This window comes from Eumetopias jubatus, unplaced genomic scaffold (assembly GCF_037043125.1).
Source record: "Eumetopias jubatus isolate StellerSeaLion01/CBP00866 unplaced genomic scaffold, mEumJub1_p1.0 scaffold_10, whole genome shotgun sequence".
Lineage (NCBI taxonomy): Eukaryota > Metazoa > Chordata > Mammalia > Carnivora > Otariidae > Eumetopias > Eumetopias jubatus.
Genome location: NW_028274816.1, coordinates 107,064,775 through 107,085,444, shown reverse-complemented (window position 1 = coordinate 107,085,444; position 20,670 = coordinate 107,064,775). Strand labels below are relative to the sequence as shown.

At 57.6% G+C, this 20,670-nt stretch overlaps 1 protein-coding gene across 1 annotated transcript; it reads left to right on the top strand.

Annotated features, from left to right (window-relative positions):
- Positions 1-2,553: 2,553 nt before the first annotated feature.
- Positions 2,554-6,039, top strand: DLX3 (distal-less homeobox 3). The gene is made up of 3 exons (XM_028093663.1): positions 2,554-2,878; positions 3,906-4,096; positions 5,692-6,039. Exons 1-3 carry the CDS (start codon positions 2,554-2,556, stop codon positions 6,037-6,039), a joined length of 864 nt encoding a protein of 287 aa, XP_027949464.1.
- The last annotated feature ends 14,631 nt before the right edge of the window (positions 6,040-20,670 follow it).

Genomic DNA, 20,670 nt, shown 5'->3' with positions numbered 1-20,670 from the left:
CACTTCTTTCAGACTTTCAGAGCAGAATGGACCACAGAAACTATGCTAATGTAATGAACCACCACCACCACCCATTCAGGATTCCAGGATTCCGGACTTCCAGTCCAGTGCTCACTCACTGAACTCAGGAGCTGCAGGTTGGGGCGGGGGCAAGGAGAGAAAGGAGTGAGGCTTCTGCGAGGACCTCATGAGGAAGGTAGATTGACTCCCTGCCATTTCTGAATCACTTGGCCCTCTTTGCCTCGGTGGTGAATGAATGAATGAACCCCGGAGAAGGGGGCTTGCCGTATGCTGTCCCTTTTCTGTGCAGAGCTGGGGGCTCCTAAGCAGGCCCTGCACGCCTCCCCCGCTCCCATCCTGGGAGGGGAGCCGGCCGGGCCAGTGCCCTCGCTGCCCCCAACGCCTCGGGCTTTCTAGGCGCCCTCTTGGCAACAGAACAGAGGGCATCCCGAGCAGGTGGCAACTCGCCCCGCCACGGGCTCAGAGCGGCGGGCGATAGGCGCTGGGGGGACGCGGAGATAGACAGACAGATAGCGCTCCCCTCGCCCGGCCCCCGCCCCCACCTTTCCCACGCTGCGGCCTCCCCGGAGCCACTCAGACCTGGCGGCCACTCCTGCCCCTCGGCCCGGGGACCGGGACCCTCTGCCTCCGCAAACTGCAGCTCCCAAAGCCCTGGGAGCCCCTGGCAGCCTGCCTGCGGAGTCTAACTTTGGAAAGAGGCACAGAGCCCCCTACACACTTCTCTGCCTGGCGGAGGAGTCTTACGAGGGAAACCCTTTCCCCGGGCTTGGCGAGACTTGGGGAGGCTGCAGAGCCCAGAAATAGCCACAAAGTGGCGCGCTGGCACTGCGTGTCCTGGGTCGCCTTAGCCCTGCCAGGCAGCCGAAGGGGACGGGAGAATTGACGGGGCTGCCCTGTGTGAAGGTCTTCCGCGGCCAGGGACCGAGATTTAAAGGAGCTCCCCCTCCCCCAAAAGGAAGGCGGAGAGCAGAACTGGGGTGGAATGGAGAAATGCTGTAGGCGTTCAGAACAACTCGGATGACTTTGCAGGCCAGATAGGACTTAGAAGCCACCAGGCCGCAGGAAGGGGAGCTTCTTCAGGGCCTTCTCAGAGGGACGGGACTCATGGGAGCATCATGGTTCCCAGCTCCTGGAGACTGGGAAGGTGCTAAGAGTTTTATACACATCTGCATACAACTACCCATTCACATGCAGACACCCCCTCCCATGGCCCTCCACTCACACTGCTTATGCGCCCATGCCCGTGCCCCCGTGCGCACACACACACTCCTGCACTTTTGTCCATCTCTGTATACTGTGCACCACGTGAAACCCTTACACCACACACCCCAAGTACACCCGTCCTATATACCTGATCTCTGAAAATGCCCGCATTCCCCCAGTGTTGTCCCCAATGCACCGTCTGCCCCCAAACTTACTGAGGCACACAGAGAGCCAGGCTGTGTCCCACCCAGCCTGATGGGGACCCCAGGTCCCCTGATCCCTCCAGCAAGCCTGGGCAATCTCTGAAACTGCATCATGGGACAGGTTATGCCCCTCCACCATCTGCATAAGCCCCTAAATCCACACACACCTGCCTCCCCCCCACCCCACCTCTCCAACAGGACCCTCTTCGCCCCCTTATGACTTTCACAGTCCCAAGGCACTTTGTCCTGATGGGCCCCCTTCTCTGTAAAGACATTCAAGATTACATTTTATGACTGCATTGCAGTAAATAATATCAATATCATATAACCAAACATTTTCTTCAATCAAATGTCTTTCCCTTTTCTTCTGATTGTAAAAGAAAATAAAATATTTTCACAAGCCCTGGGTCCTTCCCACTCTGGGCACATTTGTCTGCCTGTCATTTGCATAGTGTATGCACACACACACCACCTTGGACCACCTCCCTTCACAAACACCCAATGGGCAAATTCCCCTGCTTCCCCATCGCACCTGAGCCCACCTCCCAGCCGCAGCCAGGGAGACAGACAGACTGACAAATCCTGGGGGCCGGGCAGAGAACCCTCCCCCACCCCTTCCTTCAGAGACACTGGGGGGTTATCTGAACTGAGGGTAGGAGCCACAGGAGGAGTAATAAGGTGTGTGTGTGTGTGTGTGTGTGTGTGTGTGTGTGTGTGTGTGTGTGTTTTGGGTAACAACAAAGAAGGGGGGAGAGAGGGAAGAGAAAGAGAGAGAGAGAGAACGAAAGAGCGCAAGAGCCTGTTTTGCCTCGAAGGCAAGACTTGCAGCCAATCAGAGAGCTGGAGCCTCCCTCCGCGACTCCACTATTGAGTCTATAACCGGCTGGCCGGGCGGAGCTGGCGGCATTTGACTGTGGCTTGGGACGCGACGAGAGGCGCGCAGCGACCGCCGGAAAGCCGGCGATGGTCTAGGCGCCCCTCGGCTTCCCCTCCCCCGAGACCCTGCGGGCCCTCCCCTCGGCCTCCGGACGCACGCCCCCGCCTCGTCTTCTGCGCCTCCTCCGCTCTCCTGCCAGCTTCGGCTCGGCGGCCCAGGCCAGCCCCGGGACGCGCGGCGCCCGCCAGGATGAGTGGCTCCTTCGATCGCAAGCTCAGCAGCATCCTCACCGACATCTCCAGCTCGCTGGGCTGCCATGCGGGCTCCAAGGACTCGCCCACCCTGCCCGAGTCTTCTGTCACCGATCTGGGCTACTACAGCGCTCCCCAGCACGACTACTACTCGGGCCAGCCCTACGGCCAGACCGTGAACCCCTACACCTACCACCACCAGTTCAATCTCAACGGGCTTGCAGGCACGGGCGCTTACTCGCCCAAGTCGGAATATACCTACGGAGCCTCCTACCGGCAGTACGGGGCGTACCGGGAGCAGCCGCTGCCCGCCCAGGATCCAGGTGAGAGCTTGGAGGGTTCCCTAGGGAGAGAAAGGCGGGGGGGGGGGGGGGGGCAATTGAAGCCCAAATCTAGGGAAGCGTCGAGGGCAAAAAAAAAAAAAAAAAAAAAAAGGTGCTGTCTAAAGTTAGATAGGGTGGGCTAGCTGACCCCGAGAGGGGACAGACGACCTTTCAGTCCCGACGCTGTGCACCCAGGTCTTGGTGAAGTTGGGGCCAGCTAGGGGAGGAAGAAGAGAGGTGTCACGGGACCTCCGAATCGAAGTGCTTTCGCGGGCACATCAGCGCTTCCATCAGGTGGCAGGGGGGGACTGGAAGCTCCAGGAACCCTTTGGATATGGGTCGGGGAGAGGGGGGAATGGTAAGGGGGACATACATAGATAGACAGACACACACACCAGGAAAGCAGATACTGAGAAGTGGAAAAGTGAAAAAAAGAGAAAGGTGGAGAAAGAGCAAAAGAGAAATGTGGGGAGACAAAGCGAGAGAAAGGCCAAGAAAAAAAGAGAAGGCAGGAGGAAGGAAGAGGGAGTCTGCACTACGCTTGCAACTTTTCTGAGAATCTAAAACGACTCCAAAATAAAAAAAGTTTAAGAAAAAGAAAAAGGAAGGAGGAGAGAACGGAGGGAAAGAGCGAGAGAGGTGACCGAGGGCAAGGTGGGTCGAGAAGGGGGCGGCCGGCAGGCGGGCGGCGGGGAGCCGCGAGGCTGGGAGGCGAGCCGGGAAGGCGTCGGAGCGAAGCCTCGGCGGTCCTCGCCCGGGTGGCCGGCGCCGGGGACGGCGCTCTGGGGGCCGGGCGCCGAGCTGCGGGCTGGGGCGGGGTGGGGGGGGCGCGTCGTGGGCGGCAGCCCGGTCCGGGTCCCCGTCCGGCTCCGTCGCCGAGGCAGCCTTGCCGGGGCGCGGGCGGCGGAGCGCGCAGCCGGGCGGCCGGGAGGCTGGGGCGGCCCGCGGGGCCCCGGAGGGCACAGTGGGAGCAGGCCCAGGCTGAGCCGCGCCCCCCCCCCGCCCCGGCCCGGTGCGTTGCCCGCAGTATCCGTGAAGGAGGAGCCGGAAGCCGAGGTGCGCATGGTGAACGGGAAGCCCAAGAAGGTCCGAAAGCCGCGCACCATCTACTCCAGCTACCAGCTGGCCGCCCTGCAGCGCCGCTTCCAGAAGGCCCAGTATCTGGCGCTGCCCGAGCGCGCTGAGCTGGCCGCGCAGCTGGGCCTCACGCAGACACAGGTCAGTGCGGGGCCGGCGACCGCCGCTGGGGCTCGGGGCGAGGCGGGGGGGGGGGGGGTCGCGGGACCCGGGGGCTCCCCAGGCGCCGCCGAACCTGGCTCACCTTCGAAATCCCCTGCAGGCCCTCGAAACCCTTTGCCTGTAGAGGGAAGGCCACCCCTCCCCCATGCCAAGTCTCAACTGCTGTCGGAAGTTTTTGCGTTAAAACGTGTACAGGCGTGCATATTTGTGAACCTGTGCAACTGTGTGTGTCTGCCACAAGGAGAGCTATCCTCCCCTTACTCCAGACTCCCTAGCTCCCGCGCTTCTCTGCAGTACTTGTCCCTCACTTAACAGGAGTCCACATCACTCTCCCCCACCACTAGGCCAGGTGTGTGTGTACATGCACGTGTGTGTGCGTGTATATTTGCACACATGCTAATGGGTTTGTGTACATGTGGCAATGGTCGCATAAGGAGTGTGACCTTTCAAGGGTCATTGTGCTTATAGATGGAGGGACACGTGTGCGTGGCTGTGTACATGGCTGTGCACACTGGTGAGCTCGTGTACAAAAACGTACACTTCTACCAAAACACCACACTCATGCTCAGTGCCCGAATGCTTCACCCCTTCCTCTGCCCCAAGCCAGGAAGGGAGATTCCCCAACAAAGGGGGTAGAAACTCAAAGGTGATTTCCACCCCTCCCCCCAGCCGGTTCCTAGAGCCCCCAGCAGCCTGTCCCGGCTCAGGGGAGGAGTGGCTGGTGGATGCCTGGCTCCCTACAGGTGTTGACAGGCGGACCTGGGTTGCTGCGTGGGGCCTGGTCCGCTGGGAATCTGGGTCACCCAGTGAGGAGCTGATTCATTGTTTGTACCAGTCATGGGGTGGGGAGCAGCAGGGGGAGGGGGAGATACCCCAAGGGAAATTTGGGGAATCATGGCTCACCTGCTTCTGAGTCCCCAGGTCACCCCCAAGAGCCAGCTCCAGAGCGCTCACGGGTGCTCACGTCCATGGGGCATTTACCTGGGTGCCTATGGGCATGTGTGCATCTTCATGATCTGGTGTCTGAGTGTGATGCTGTGAGTGGGTACATTCCTGCACATGGAGATGCTTATGTGGGTGTGTTTGTCTCTGTGGATCTATGTGCCTCTGCTTATGAGTTTCTAAGGTGAACAAAATGCCACGAACTGCCCATCCCCCACCTCATGGGCTGCCTTTTATTGAGTGCTTACTATATACTTGGTGACCGTAAGTTCTTTATCCGTCCAAACGTATTTGAGCCTCATGATGACCCTATGAAGTAGGGGTTATCAGCATCCCCATTTTGCAAATGGGGAAGTCAAGAACCAGAGAGGTTAAGTAACTTGTCCAAGGTCACACGCTTAGCAAGCCGCAGAGCAGACTTTGGACCCAGGCAGTGGAATGTTCCTCACTGCGTTCTATCCCAGATAGAAGAAAGATGCTGGCCCTCGGTCAGACACCTAGGTTTTGCCTGGATCTTGTACGTAACCTGCGGTGCTGGACTTGCCTTCTCTAGGCTGGGTCTCCTTGGGGTTTTCACTAAGCATCCTGAGAGGCTAACTCGCTCCCCCTTTTCTGCACGCCCTCCCACGCAGGTGAAGATTTGGTTCCAGAACCGCCGCTCCAAATTCAAGAAGCTCTACAAGAACGGGGAGGTGCCCCTGGAGCATAGCCCCAACAACAGTGATTCCATGGCCTGCAACTCACCGCCGTCCCCCGCCCTCTGGGACACCTCCTCCCACTCCACTCCGGCCCCTGCCCGAAGTCAGCTGCCCCCGCCGCTCCCGTACAGCGCCTCCCCGAGCTATCTGGATGACCCCACCAACTCCTGGTACCACGCACAGAACCTGAGTGGACCCCACTTACAGCAGCAGCCGCCTCAGCCGGCCGCCCTGCATCACGCCTCCCCCGGGCCCCCGCCCAATCCTGGGGCTGTGTACTGAGCCCCCACCTGGCCTGAGCCTCCCACGAAGGACCCGGGACCAGGCAGAAGGCGCCTCCGTCCTAGCCGACACTCAGGAATCATCGAGGAGCACAGGGGGGACAAGGCACCCCTTTCCCCCTTCCCTTGCCCCTTCCTCCAGGGACCCAAGAGCTTCCAGATGAAATTTGCATGGACCAAGGATGTCCCCTGAACCTCCCTCCCCCTGCCTAGGCACTGGGGTCTCCCTCCAGATGTTGGGGCACTCCACTCCAGCTGGGACAGCCGTTCCCGTCCTGCTCCAGGAGCCTGGATTGGCTTTCAATGGCCCATCACCTTCCAGCTTCTAAAACTTAGTGTTTGTTCCGCAGACTGGAGACCTTGGGGACAAGGGAGACTGCGAAGCGTTTGCAGGTCAGGCCTGGGCCAGGGCACCAGGCACCATGGATGCCAGGTCAGGCCTGGTCCCTCCTAAGCCACCTGTGGCTCCCCACTTCCTGAGCATCCCCTCTGCCAAAAAGACATTGGACATCGTGACCAGGACTCAGGGTGGGGACATCAGGCAGCCCCCAGCCCACACTTCTAGCCCTCATTTCAGATTTGAGGGTTAAACCAAAGAAACCCCCCCCCCAAGTGAGGGAATCGTTTAATATCTGTGGCTTTAGAGGGAAGAACTCAAGGAGCCATCTCTCTCCTCTCTCCCCCCTCTGATCGGAGAGGGGCGGTGGGTCTCAGGTGTCTTTCCTAAGGACCCATTTCTTCTTCCGTGTACAGGACTTTGCACAACTTTGGTTTTAAAAGCTGTTGAAAACTAGGAAAACAAAGGGCATTGTTACCAGATAGGACCAGTCTCCCCTGCATGGGCACCTCTGCTCTGCCCCACCCCCACCCACCTCTTCCTCTTCTCCAGTAAGTTGGCAGTTTGGGCGCCAAACCCCAAATCTCCAAGGAAACATGCCAGGCAAGACAAACCCCAAAACATCCCCTTCCCGGTGACTTTGGAAACAAATTGCTCCCGCAGATGGAGAATGGCGGGTGAGGTGCACAGGGAGAGGGGAGGGCGACAGCTCCGTGCCTTTAATGCCTTTAGGGGCGAGGGGGTGGCTGTCTGGAGGGCTGGTAGTGCTGCCCCTCCTTGGCCCAGATGTCCCCCCAGAGCTAACCTTCCTCCACGCTGATGTGGTCAAACATTGAAGAAAAGGGGAGGAGGAAGACTAGCTATATATATATATAGTATGTATTTTTTTTTTAAAGAGCAACAGAGAGAAGCAGCCTCCTCCCTACTGTGGTTTCCTATTTATGTGGCCCTTTCCTCCTGGATGTACCTGCCTGTGCATTGTGAGCAGAGAGAAACAGGGATGTGGGCTCCGGCTGGGTTTGGGTTTGGTGGGATGTGCGGGAGCAAGGAGAGACGAGGTAGATCTCAGAGTCGCACCCGAGGGGGGCAGGAACGAAGCCGACTCTTCCCAGCCTTCTCATTTCTGCTTTCTTACTGGATCCATCTTTATATATAACGTTAATAAAAAAGAAGAAAATAACCACTGAGCTCTTTGAACTGGAGGCTGGAGGCTGGAGGCTGGAGGCAGACAGCTCTTGGGGAGGGCCTGGGGGTTGGGGAAGGTGCTGGATGCAGAGAGGCCTCTGAGCCTCCAGGGGCTCCTGGCGGACTCAGAGCCCTGAGGATCCACTGCTGGGACTCTGGGCTCCAGGGCTGGGCTGGGCCCAGCCCCTGGTGGCAGGTGCTGCTGACCCTGTGGCTGCTCCCGACTTGGACAGGTCTGGGTGGGTGGGAGGCTCCCAGCCGTGGCCTCCCTGACTCCACTCTGCTTGGCGGCTTGGCGTTCCCTGCCAGGCAGCTGCCTGCCGCCGCCGCCGCCGCCGCCAGGTCACCTCAGGGCTGCTCTTTGATCTTGGGCTCACACGCAGACATGCTTGCACACGCGTGTAAACCCCCAGCCTCCACACCCAGGCACTCCCCAGTCCCTCACTCTCTGGTCTGTCCCTTCCAGCTTGGGGTGAGGGTGGGGCCTCAGGCAGGGGGAACACTACTGCCCCCCCCAGCTGGCAGGGACCCCAGCCCATGCTGGGGATCCAAGCGGAACGAGGGAAGCAAACAGACGGAGGGGGTTCTGTGCTTCCCTTCTCAGGCTCAGCCCTGACTCCAAGCCCTCTTGCTACTGCGCCCCCCGACCCTGCGGCCGACCACCTGGGCCAGCATTGCTTCCACCTCTCCCCTTCTAGCTGCTCACCTCCAAGACTGGAGCCAGGGAGCTGGAGGTGCTAGAATGAAGGGAGGGGTGTGAGTGACACATGTTGGTGCAGCTGGGAGACAGTGTGAATGCATGCACATGCTTGTGAGCTACCTTTCTCCCGTATACACACGTACCAAGACACATAATGACATCTCTCCCTCCTCACACCTACATGGACTCCCACTTGAGCCAGACACACACACACACACACACACACACACACACACACACACACACCTGAGACCCCCAACACACAGGTGCACAAACACACATCCCTCACGTCACCCCAGAGTTATGAACAGGTACGCGCCCGCGCACACAACGGGCCCAAGGCAGCTCCCCATACGGGAAAAAGTCTTGGATTGAGAATCAGCAACACCACCCAGCAGCCAAGGTGACCCAGCTCAGCCTGAAACCTCCCTGTGGGGCCCTCAGTTTCCTCATCTGTCAAATGGGGACAGCGAGCCCCACCCTGTTGGCCTCTGGGGCTGTTGCCAGGCACCAAGCCGAATACAAATGAGAAGTCAGAAGGAAGGGTCTCTCAGGCTCACCCGAGGACCTGGGTAGACCGCAGTCCCAGGCACCTGGCCTGGGAGTTCCCTGGGCTGGGCTCCAGAAAGGCGGGGAGCCCCTACCCAGGCCCCCTGCACCCCTCTCCCCCTCTCGGGAGGCCGGCCTTCCCTCCCCCTAGGCCTGAGGGAGGCGGAAGGGAGGAGGGCCTTCCGCCCACGGACGCCAGCCGGGCTGGCAAAGGGTTAAGTGGTAGCTGCCAGGCGGGGCTGCGCTGAGCAGTTTGGTTTGAGGGCTGCGTGCAGGCAGGAGCAGCGAGGCGGCAGCCGGGCAGACTTGCTGGAGACACTGCATTTTATTAGGGCTGGGCTGCCAGCAAAGGGAGGGAGAGGGAAAAAAAAGGCAGAAGGAGAGAGGAAGGAAGGAGGAGGCTGGGCAGGCAGGCCGGCGGGCGGGCTGGCTGCTGCGGGATGAAAGGCTGTTGTAAGCTCCCTAATTCCTCCCTGCTCATCCCTGCTCTGTCAGGCTGGATTAACTGCCTGGGTGACCTCCCACGGGGGGTCAGCCCCACCCCTGAGCTCCCCTTCCTCCTCTCCTCACCTGGGGGGGGCATTCAGCTCACCCTCCTCACTGGCCCTGGGCAAGGGGTGCAGAGAAAGGGCTTGGGTGGGGGACCTGGCAGGGTGCCAGGGTGGAGCCGCTGAGCCCATCTTTTGCCAGGTGCTTGCCTCGTGACAAGCTTCGGGACAGCAGTGGGGCGGGGGGATGTAGGGAACCCCAGTCTGCCCTGGGGTCACTGTTCTCCAAACCTCAGGAACAGCTGACGATCACTACAGTCCTACTCTGTGCCAGGCACTTGGCATGGGACCCTCCCAACGGGTGGGGAGGTGGGTGATAGAGTACCCATTCTTCAGATGGGGAAATTGAGGCTCAGAGAGGTTCAGTCTCTGTCAAGGTCACATAACTAATATGTGGCGATGCTGGGATTTGCACCCGGGTCTGTCTGGAGATTGGGTGCTCTTAATGGGCTTTTCTGCCGCTCAGTTTACTGAGGCGCCCGGGGGCAGAGCGTCAGAGAGCTGGAGCCTGCCACCGCCGCCGCTGCTGCCACCACCGCCGCTCCACCCACCCCAGCCCGCCAGTCCTCCTCCCGGGGCTCTTCCCTGGAGGAGGAGTGGAGGAGGGGAGGGCCTGGTCCGAGGAAAAGCTTAATGCTGTGGTCAGGAATGTGGTGCTGGAGTCAGCTGACCTGAACTGAATCCTGCCTCCACCACTTCACGGGCTGGGTGATCTTGGACAAGTCACTTTAACCTCCTAAGCCTCAATTTCCCCATCTGTAATGTGGGGATAATGCTACCTGCCTAGTAGGGTTGTTGAGAGGATTAAATAGGCTAATGTGAGGAAAAGGCTTAACAAACAAGGTACCCAGCACATGGGGAGTACTGCTCAGTTAATGGGAGTTGCTGTTGAAGAGGGTGGATGGTGAGGATAGTGATGGGGGCGGGGAGAAGGGGCTGAGTCCCCACCTTGCTTCCTGCCCCCAATTCAGACCTGAGCCGCCGGCTACCCTCGATCCAGCCATCTCGAAGAGGAGTCAGTGCGCTCCCCAGAGGAGTAAATAAGCCAGTATTTATTGCCAGTTCCAGGAGCTGTTAAAACGGATGCCCGGAGTCTGGGGAAGGGAGGCACACACCTGTACCAGGTGCTCTGGGCCAGAAGCGAGGCCAGTCGTGGAGAGGCCCCCAGCTGGGCAGACCTGACACAGTCCGGGAGGACCGGAGGGACTGTCAGGGAAAGGGCAAGGCTGTGGGTGGGAAGGAGTCCTGCGAAGGCTCCATGGAAGAGGTAGCATTTGAATTATGCCCTGAAAGAAGGATGACAGCCTGACAGGCAGAGCTGGGGCCTGGAAACATACTCCTCGGAGCAGCAGCTATGGAAGAACTCCACTTCCAGGACTCAGGGTGGAGAGGAAGACGGCTCAGGGGAGGGAGCTCCAGGCTGGGGAGAGGGCTGCTGAGGGAAGGGGCGGCCGGGATCCAGAAGGTCCCTAAGCCCTTCTCCGGATGCTGGGCTCAGAGAAGGGCAGGGTCTGGCAGTTCCCAGCCCCTCAGATATGCTGGCAGCGGCCCTGACACCGTGAACTTGGGGAAAGGAAGCTCCTTCCCCCTTAGGAGAGGAGACACCCGGGCCCTTCTCTGCCCCTACCCCTGACGCCCCTCCCTGCACGGGGTCCTAGCCAGGGGGTCCTAGAGCTCTCACCCCCGTTCAGCCTGCTTACACCATTCACCTCGCCAACACACCATCGCCACCACTTGCTCCCTAGTCTAGAGGAGCCCCCAGACCTCAGGGCGGAAGGGGATTCTGAACAGCTGAGATAGGACCCCTAGTGTGCAACCTCCCAGCCCCTAGGTGAGGGTTGGCAAAGCCAGGCTAAGTGAGTTGCAGCCTCGGAGGGGATGGAAGAGGAGGGGAGGGGAGGCCGAGGGGAGAACAGACAGGGGAGGAGAACGGAGGGGGGAGGAGAAGGGGGCGCCTGCTGCCAGCACCCTGGCCTCTGTTTTTCCAGCTTTAATTGCAGCGTTAATCACCTTAATAAGCTGTTTACCAGCCACCCAGCAGCCTGAGACTGGGAGACTTAGCAGCCAGAAAGTGCTTGGAGATGAGTTTCCCTGCAGCCCCAAGGGAAGGGGAGGCAGCGCTGACTGGGGGACCCTGGGCGGGGGTGGGGGGTGGGGCTTGGGGCAGAGGAGGCAGGTGGGGGCTGGTGGAGAAGGCTGAGGCCAGGGGGTCCAGAAGGCCAGCCTCCAGCTCTTCATAGAGGCCCAAGCCCCTTCCACAGAAGTCCTGGAGTCAGCTCCTTGAGCTAACCTTTTCTGACACCCAGCCTGGGTCCCCGGCACCCCACCTTTCTCCTTTGTCACTCGGCCGCCCCGTGCTGGTCAGGACCAACAGGGTGACTTCCCACGCCCCAGTTCCCAGTTCTGTGGAGGCATCTGTGCATCTCGCTGGCATGGACACCGTGAATATTTTGTCCACGCTGGGCTGGAGGGCAAGCGGATGTCTTTATACCAAGGTCCCTGGGGGCAGAGCTGGGAGAGGATCTAAAGCAGGGGGACTCGGTGGGGGGGGGTGGCGCGAGGGCAGGGACTTGGGCATGTTCCCCGGAACGGGACGCATCCCCACCACCCGATGCCCAGCACAGGCTGACAGAGCAGGATGCCCAGTGAGCATGTTGGGGGGGAGTGCCTCACACAAACCCTCTCGGCTACGGTTCCTGCTCCCAGCAGATGAGGGTGAGCCTAAGGGGGAATGATACCTGCCCCTGTCTTTCAGCTCCTGGGGGGCTCAATGAGGGGGAAGCCCAACACCCAACTGCTGCTCCCCAGCCAGCGCAGGAGCTGACGGGGATTGTACATGGCCCGCCCGCCCCCCGCACATCATCTCCTCGAATTGTTGGGAAGCAGCCCCAGAGAGACCATGTGACTTGCCCAAGGTCACACAGCAAAATGCCAGGCAGTGCTACAGAGTGCCCGTGGGGGCTCCCCTGCCCATAAGCCGGCCACAGCTGGATAGGCAGTACTAAGTGGGCTCTGAAACCCTGGCCTCCAGACTGCAGAACCAAGAATGTTCTCTGGACAAGTGGGTCAGAACTGATGATCTGAGCAACCGCCTCCCAGGGGCTGCGATGGGTCCAGTCCACTGGCTGGTGAATTTTGGAGGCTCCTGCTGGGGGTGGGGGTGGGGGGGAGTGTGGAATTGGCCTGTTGGGCCCCTTGGAGTCCTAAAAAGCTCAGAGGCCCTGGAAGCACTTGGGAAGAGTCTGGAGTCCGGGCGCTGGTCTGCCCAAGGTTGGCAGTCTGAAAGAAGAGGGGCTTAGGGGCACAAGGCAGCCAGGATAAGCACCCTAGGAGGAGGCGGACCTGGGGAGGGGGCCAACGGGGCGGGGGGGGGGCGGAGCCCACAGGCTCAAACTTCTTGTTTGTCTTCCAGGGCAAATTGGAGCAGGATTGGAGATGTCTGCTGAGTAAGCAGGGCATGGAAACACCACACACTGGAAGATAGGCTGGTATGGGGGAGGGGGTGTCCCCCCACCCCAGGGAAGTTCACCTTGAACCTGGCAAAAGGCAACAGTGTGCCCTTCCTTGTGCACTGAGACCGGGCCACGTCATGCGACGCGTGTGGCACTGTCGCACACCCACCCCTGGGGCCAGGCAGGCCTACCCCAGCTCAAGAATCACCCATGGGGGAGGTGGGGGGAAAGAGACATACCCTTGGCTAAGGGAGGGTAGGGAGGAAGCTGAGGAAGACAAGAGGCCAGAGGGAGTAGGAGGCTGGCTGGTAAGGAAGGAAAGCAAGAGAAAATTGCTTCCAAGCACAGACTCAGATCCTCCCAAGATCTGGGCAAGGAAGATGCTGAGTACCTACTGTGCACCAACCATTTGCCGGGAGCTTTTGCGGGCATTGTCTCATTTGATCTTCTCAACTGCGTGGAAAAGTTAGTGCGCTTTTTATTCCATTTCACGGTGAGATCACTGAGGCTCAGAGAGGTTGAGCAGCTTCCCCTAAAGTCCCCCAGTGAACTTGAAACAGAGTCCAGCCTTCTGAATCCCTGGTCTGTGAGCTTCTTACCACCCCATGGCCTCCAAGAGTGAAATGGAGAGGAGTGTGGGGGGCCAGGCTCAACCTTTTCCCTTGTTCTCAGACTTGCCCTGTGCCCTTAGAGACACCAGGATTGTCATTCCGTAGACTAGGACACACATGTCCAAACAGACACATGTATGCACACTCCTGAGCTCAAACACTGGTTTGGACACTTACTAGCTGTGTTACTTCAGGTAAGTCACTGAGCCTCCCTTTCCATCATCTATAAAATGGAGCTAATCACACCTATCTTGCAGGGCTGCTGAGGAAATGAGATAATACATATAAAAGGCTTAGCACATAGCTTGGCACCATGATGGCAGTTCAACAAACTATACTATTAGTTGTCAATGAAGCCAACCTGTGGGCAGGTAAGACCCTCCTCAGTTGGCCTTAGAGAGCTCTAGGCACCCTCAGTGGGCCCAAAGCTGACCCGTTCCTTTTCTGAGTGGGACAGAGCTCTCATACTGGGAAGTTGCTTTCTCGATTCCAATCTAAGTCGGCCATGCTTCAGATGTAATGGAAGGATGGCCACCAAGGACAGAGCCATGTGCTGGGCCGAGTGCCAACAGAAGGGAAAAGGGCAGGGGTTAATACTTTTCAGTTACTAACCAGCTAAAGAGCTGCTCTCCCCACCTATGTACTCACAGTGCTGTGTTATTTTGTATTTACATTGTAACAGGAGTGTTTTCCCTTATTTATTGTTAGAGAACAGCTACCGATGTCTTATGTATATCTTGTATCCAGCCACTATACCAAAATGTTCTTAATTCTGCTTTTTTCCCCCTAGAATCTCTTGAGTTTTCGAGGTATACAATCAAATATCAGTAAAAAGGAATGGTTTTACCCGTGCTTCTTAGCTTAGTGGAAGGAATTCTGGTATTATAGGAGGAGTAACCTTTCATGAATGCAGAAGTCAGGGGCCTCACGGGCCTCTGCATTAGCTCCGAGCCAAGCAGCTGCTGGATGGTCTCACCTCTTCAGATACCTCCTCACCTGGGGTTCCTAGAGGACTGGGAACTGGGGTTCTGGAGTTCCTAGAAGCATAACCAGACGTCCTCACCGTGCCAGCTGCCTGCACAACTTCCTTCCCTCTTCTCAAAGCAGCTTTGAAATGCAGCCCACCACCCATGTTGCTGGGTTTCTGGGGAAGACTACTAGACTAGGGTTCTGCTCACAGGTGGAGATCAACAGAGGAACAGGGGTGCTTGGGCAAGATCTCTTCTGGACAGAGAAGGTTTTTCTGGTCAGAGATAGCGATGATAATTAATCCTTGCTGAATCCTTACTCTATTATAGTACCTTTTGTGGGGTACTTGTGGGGTGTAGTCTGCACCACAACTCTGTGAAGACCATGCTATCATTATTTTAAATTTCCAGTTGAAGAAGGTGAGGTACAGAGAGGTTAGGAAACTTGCCCAAGGTCACAGAGTTGGATTTGAACTCAGGCCTTGGTTCTTTATTATTTTGTGTTCCTGGAGATGGAACTGTCCTCTTCATCATTGCATGGCAAGCTGGTGACTCACAGGAGAATATTGGTGGGTGGGGGAAGAGGGACAATTTTGGCACCAAATTGGTATGGTCAAGGTGAAAACATAAGTTACCATATCCCCTGGCATGCTTGGTATATTTCACAACATACCAAGGAGACACTCTCCCCGTCTCCATGACCTTCTGAGATAGTTTGATCATTATCCCCACTGCATCAGTGAGGAAATGAAGACCCAGGAAGGTAAAGTGACTGGCCCAAAGCCTTTGAGCTATATGTCTGCATTCCAGAGACTCCATGAAGTCTCCCCAGAGGAGACAAATTCTATTTTTCAAGGGGCCAGGAGGAATAAGTCTTATTGCGTAGATGGGGCTGTTAAGGGGCTGGGAGTGGGAGGGATCCAAAGTCAGGGATGAGTCCCAAGGCAGATTCAGGCTTTGGAAAGGGAGGTAGGAGGACTTGAGGAGGTCACAAGGAATGGAAGAAGCCTGCATTGGTGGATCCAGCTGATCCCCCTGGGCTTGGGGAATGTGACAGGAGCCCAGCAGAGGCATGTCAGGAGGCTCCTGCAGTCTGGCTTCCCCCAGGATCTGTTGGAGCAAAGAATTCCCGGTGGCTCCAGGGCTGGGAGGAGGAGTTTGCAACAGGCCCCAGCTTGCAGAGACCGAGAAAGCAAGTGCTGGGTCCAGCCCTAGGGGAGTGGCCTAGTGGCACTGTAGCCAGCATGGTGGGCAGTGGGAGGAGTGGGACCTGCGCAAGAGTCCCGTGCCCTCATCTACAATCAGCCCTTGGCCCACCACCCCAAAGAGAATGTGCGCACCAGGGTTGGGAGAGGGGCGGTCAGGCAGAGGAAGGAACCACGGAGTGGGGGAGCCCCCAGTCTGAGAGCGGAGGCCAGTGCCCTGTTCTCTGGCAACCCAGGCTGAGGGCGGGAGTACGAGTCCTGAAGGCAGGCAAAAAAGGACGGAGAAGGTGATCATGGGAGTGGGCTTCTCAGCTGGGGGGGTTCCTGAGCGTAGGGGGAAAGAATGATGCCCCCCAGGGAACCTCATGATCTCAGTTGGATAATTTGATGCCCTGCTCCCACCCTCATGATTCAGCCTGTATGTTCTTCATTAGCTTGAAGTGGGGGAGGATAAGAGAGTGGGGGCCCCAGACCAGAGGGGAAGTCCTCATGCTGGCCAAAGGGTCTTTCTTCCATCTGACCCCAAATTCAACTGAACTCTAAAGGGGATGGTTCAGATGAAGCTGAGAGGAATATATTCCACATATATTCCATAGAGAGTGGCACCCTCCCCTGGAAATGAAGTAATCTCTCCATTTTTGGGCCAGAGAAGCTGAAGGCCTGGCACTGTGAGGCGTTGAATCAGAATCCTTGATGTTTGGAGGAAGCTTGGGGCCAACTCCTTTCCCTTCCTGGTCTGGCCAGACATGTCCCCCAGGATGCCAATGGGGATGAGTACCTTAGAGTCATCAAGCTATGGGGTTGGAAAGAGCTGCTGAATGCATCTATTCTGTTGAGGGAAGCAAAGCCCTGTACTCAGGAGCGTCCAGTCTGATGGGAGACAGGCTCTGCCTTACAAAGCTCCAAACTGGGGGCACCTGGGTGGCTCAGTCGTTAAGCATCTGCCTTCGGCTCAGGTCATGATCCCGGGGTCCTGGGATTGAGCCCCGCATCAGGCTACCTGCTCGGCGGGAAGTCTGCTTCTCCCTCTCCCACTCCCCCTGCTTGTGTTCCCTCTCTCACTGTGTCTCTCTCTGTCAAATAAATAAATAAAATCTTTAAAACAAAACAAAACAAAAAGCTCCAGACTGGAGTGGAAAGACACATTTAAACCACTACACGCGCGCGCGCACACACACACACACACACACACAGGATTTGGCAAGAGACATGATCTGAGCTTCAGAGAGGGTATCTAACTTGCCCAAGGTCACAGCAAGCATTAGTAGAGCACAGATCCCCTTCCTCCCTCCTTGCTGCTGGAATTGCCCTCAGGGCTGGGAAGCAGGAGGGGATCCGTGGGGATCTCAGAGAGGACCGTGTTTGGGTTCCTGTGCCTTGGCTGGACCCGACGGCCTTGTCTGGGCGCCATGGGCTGTGCCAGGAAGGGTTAGCACAGATGCTCTTGCTGGTAGAGCTCAGGGAAAGAAGGAGGCAAGGCTTCAGGGAACAAAGAAAATAAAGTCATAATAAAATTACTGGGTTTCTGTGGCCATTCAGTCTCCCTCCCTCCCCAGCTGCTCACCAGGGAAATACTCCCTGAAAATAGGAGACAGAGAGCTAGCACAAAGGGCCAGAGTGAGAGGAGGTGGGAGAAGAGAGAGAGAGAGAGAGAGAGAGAGAGAGAGAGAGCCGTCCCCACTCCACACACACAACCCCCAGGGAAGCTAGTCTGTGTGTTTCTGGGTATGTTTCTCTCTGCTTCTGTGCATGTTTAAGTCCCCGTGCCTCCTCCTGGCTCATCCCCGTGTGTTGTTCTTCTCTCTGTGAATGCACAACCCGTGAGTGCGTGTGTCTGTGTACCATCATGGTGGGTCTTCGTGCACAGGCTCTCACGTGTCAGTGTGTGGCTCTGCCAACCTCATGTGTGTCGCTGCGTGTCTGCCTGCCTGTGTGTGCACCTTCTTCAGTGGAAATGTGTGTGCACTTGTGGAGTCCCTGCACCTGGGTTCCCGCATCTGCTCAGCTCTGTGCCTTGTCTGGGGCTGTTGTATTCTGAGGATGGGGGTGGAACGGTTTTTAATTCCCCCTTCTGAACCCATCTGAGCTGGCCAGGAAAGGGGGAGAGGCGGCCACTTTTCCCTCTCTAGGCTCGTAGTCACCCTGAGGCTCGGTGGCTCCCCCAGGGTCCAACAGCCGGGCTCCTCAGAGAAGGGGTGGGGCAAGGGCTGGCTAGAGAGAAACCAGAGCTGGAGGCCCTCCTCTTCACCCCTCCTTGGGATGGGAGAAACAACAAAGGAGGGCATGAAAGAGAAATACTTTGGGGGTCAGAGAATTTTTCTTTTCCACCATAGCTGCAAAAACATTACTCACCTCCTGGAACAGGGGCTCCCAGATAAAGGGGGACCCTAGTCCCTAGAAAACCAGCTGTCTGTGGGCAGGGTTCAGAGGAGTCTTTGCGGAGACCCGAAGCACCCTCACCCCTCTGTCGCAGCTCCCTACTCCTCCCTCTACCTCTAGTCCCCCCATCCCACGGGAGTCCTGGCAAGGAAAGGGTTATCCAGGTGAATGGGGGTGGGAAACACCTGTGGGATGCTTTTCTAAAGGAAGGGGCTTCAGTGGTCCTGAGGACAGAGAGCTGAGAGGGTATTTGCCCCCCTCCCCTGCCCCGGCTGCCACAAGAATGGAAAGAATTGAGTTGAGACTCCAGCAGAACTAGCAAACCTTGATGGGGGAGGAGGGAGAATGGGTGCATCATCAGCTCCTTGGAAGCAAGAAATCAGTGTAGCCTTCCCTGGCCTTTCCCCTCTCTACCCACATCCCTTACACTTTCTGCGGAAGTCCTGTATCTCCAAGACCCCGTCTACACAGGCCTCCGCTACCCGGATAACATTCCATTGACTCTGGATCCAATCCCAGAGGCAAGTTCAGGCATCCAAACTCAGATGAGGTTTGGAGCTGAGTAATCAGCTGCTAGGGCTAAGCAGACATTTTGTCCGGGGGACAGCCAGCTCCCCACCCCCACCTTGCACAGCAGATTTGGGGATGGGGGAGGGTGGGTCTGTCACTCCGTGTCTTCCCAGCCCCCTCCCACCACCACCTTCTCCCACTTCCCACCTGCAAGTAATTTGGCCAATGGGAGGGCAGTTAAGATTGCAGTGTGGAATCCCTCTAGATCTGTGTGCATTTGGTGGGGAGGGGCTACCTCCTCCCCCCACCCCAGACCCCGTGCACCCTTTTCCTCTTCACGGCAGCAAATTACTTGTAATTATCTCACATTGAAAACCTTCAGGAGCTGCTCCCAAAATTGCTTTAATTGAATTAATTGAATCTCATTTTGTTGGGGGAGAGAATGGGGGGCCTGTCTTAAAATAGCATATGGGGAGAGGGGAGGGAAGCCCCAAGTCAGCTTTTCCCTGTGGCTGAGACCCTTGTAGGTGAGAGAGTGTGCCCTGGCCTCCTGGTTCCCATTCTCCAGTCTCAGCTGATTTTAGATGCCCTTCTGCATTTAGGACCTCTCCTGTGCCCTGCTTTCGAATGGTGGTGACAAGGAATGCACACAGGTCTCCAGCCTCCAGCCCCATTCCTCCTCCCTACCCTCGAGAGGCAGAGAGGTGAGAGGTGAATGGATGGTGGTGGCAGTATGAACTCCCCCTGGCCGTGACCCCTTCTCCCCGATAATCACCCAGCAGCCATAAATGACATTTGTGAAGCGAGTCCTATGTTCCAGGCGCCGTGTCAAGCACTGTACAAGCACTATCTCACTTCGTGATCACAGCTACACTGTGAAGCAGGTCCTATTAGCATTCCCATTTTGGTGGGGGGAGGGAGGAAAACCAGGCTCACAGGGAGTTTAAGTAACTCACCAAAAGTCACACAGCAGAGCTGGATGCTTTGCAGGCCACAACTGCCATTCTTAACCATTCGATTTTGTCCCCGCTCCATTATTGACCCGATTTTCCCAGAGGGGAGTCTTCGTGGGGAACCCCAGGGTTCCCCTTCTACAGCTTAGATGGCTTGAGAGAGATGATGGGGCACGTCCCCCTGGCTGGGGTTTCAAGTCCATCCTCACACAGGAGCCCAGGGAGGTTGGACCAACTCCCAAGTGGAAAGGACTCTGGTTTCCCCTGGAAAGGTCAGGTGGATGGGGGCAGGGATGGGGGCTAGCTGGCCTCTGGCTGGGAGAGTAATTATACTCCTTCTGCTACTTAACTTTACAACCTGGGCTGTTGTTTTAACGATGCGACTCGTGTTGGGCTGTCCAATTAATCTCGCCTTTGGAGGCTTTCCGAGATGGGGCGGTAGATCTTATCTTGGGTCTGTGGAAAGAGGAGTGCAACCTGCAGTGGGAGGAACAGCCTCCCTGAGGGCCTGTGGCCTCCAAGAAGCCCCAGGGGAGGGACCTGGGGCTGGGCCCTGAGAGCCTATGGAGCTGCGGGCTAGGGGCAGGGGAAGGCCCAGAGGAAGGGGGGTGTTTTGCTCTTGGCGCCATCACTCCTCACTGCTCAGATCTTGGCTTTGGCCCACTCCATGCCTCTTGCCATCCCCAGGATAAACCTCCAGGTGTGTTGTGGTGAGTGGGGGTGGCCACTGACCCAGAAGGGGCCTAGGAGGGGCTGACAGCAGGCCTCCTGGGGTAGGGGTTCCACTGACTCTGTAACCCTTCTACTCTACAGAGACCCCAATGTGGGCCTCTCTCAGGCCAGGGAGGTTGGCTCGAAGTGCCTACTTGGGCTTTTCCAACTAAGGCAGCCCCCCAGTTCGCAGTGCTTGGGAACAGGTTTAGGCAGTGACTGGGAAGATGACTCGGGAAGTTTTTGCCTGGAATTGGAGGCCCCTCCCCCAATCCCTTGGGCCAAAGCTGGGCTGGATTCCCTGAATAGTTCGCAGCCCTGTTCCTGAGCCTCTCTGCCACTGGGTGCTGTGTGTGTGTGGTGGCGTGTGAAGCCACGAACCTACCGCTGGGTCCAAGCAAAGGTGGAGCCCCTGACTTATGCCGGGGGCCTCTAACGAGGCCCTTACCACACAAGGGGCTGGCTATCTGGCTGGCTCCCCCATGTGCCTCAAGACACCTGGTGTCTCCGGGGTCTAACACAGA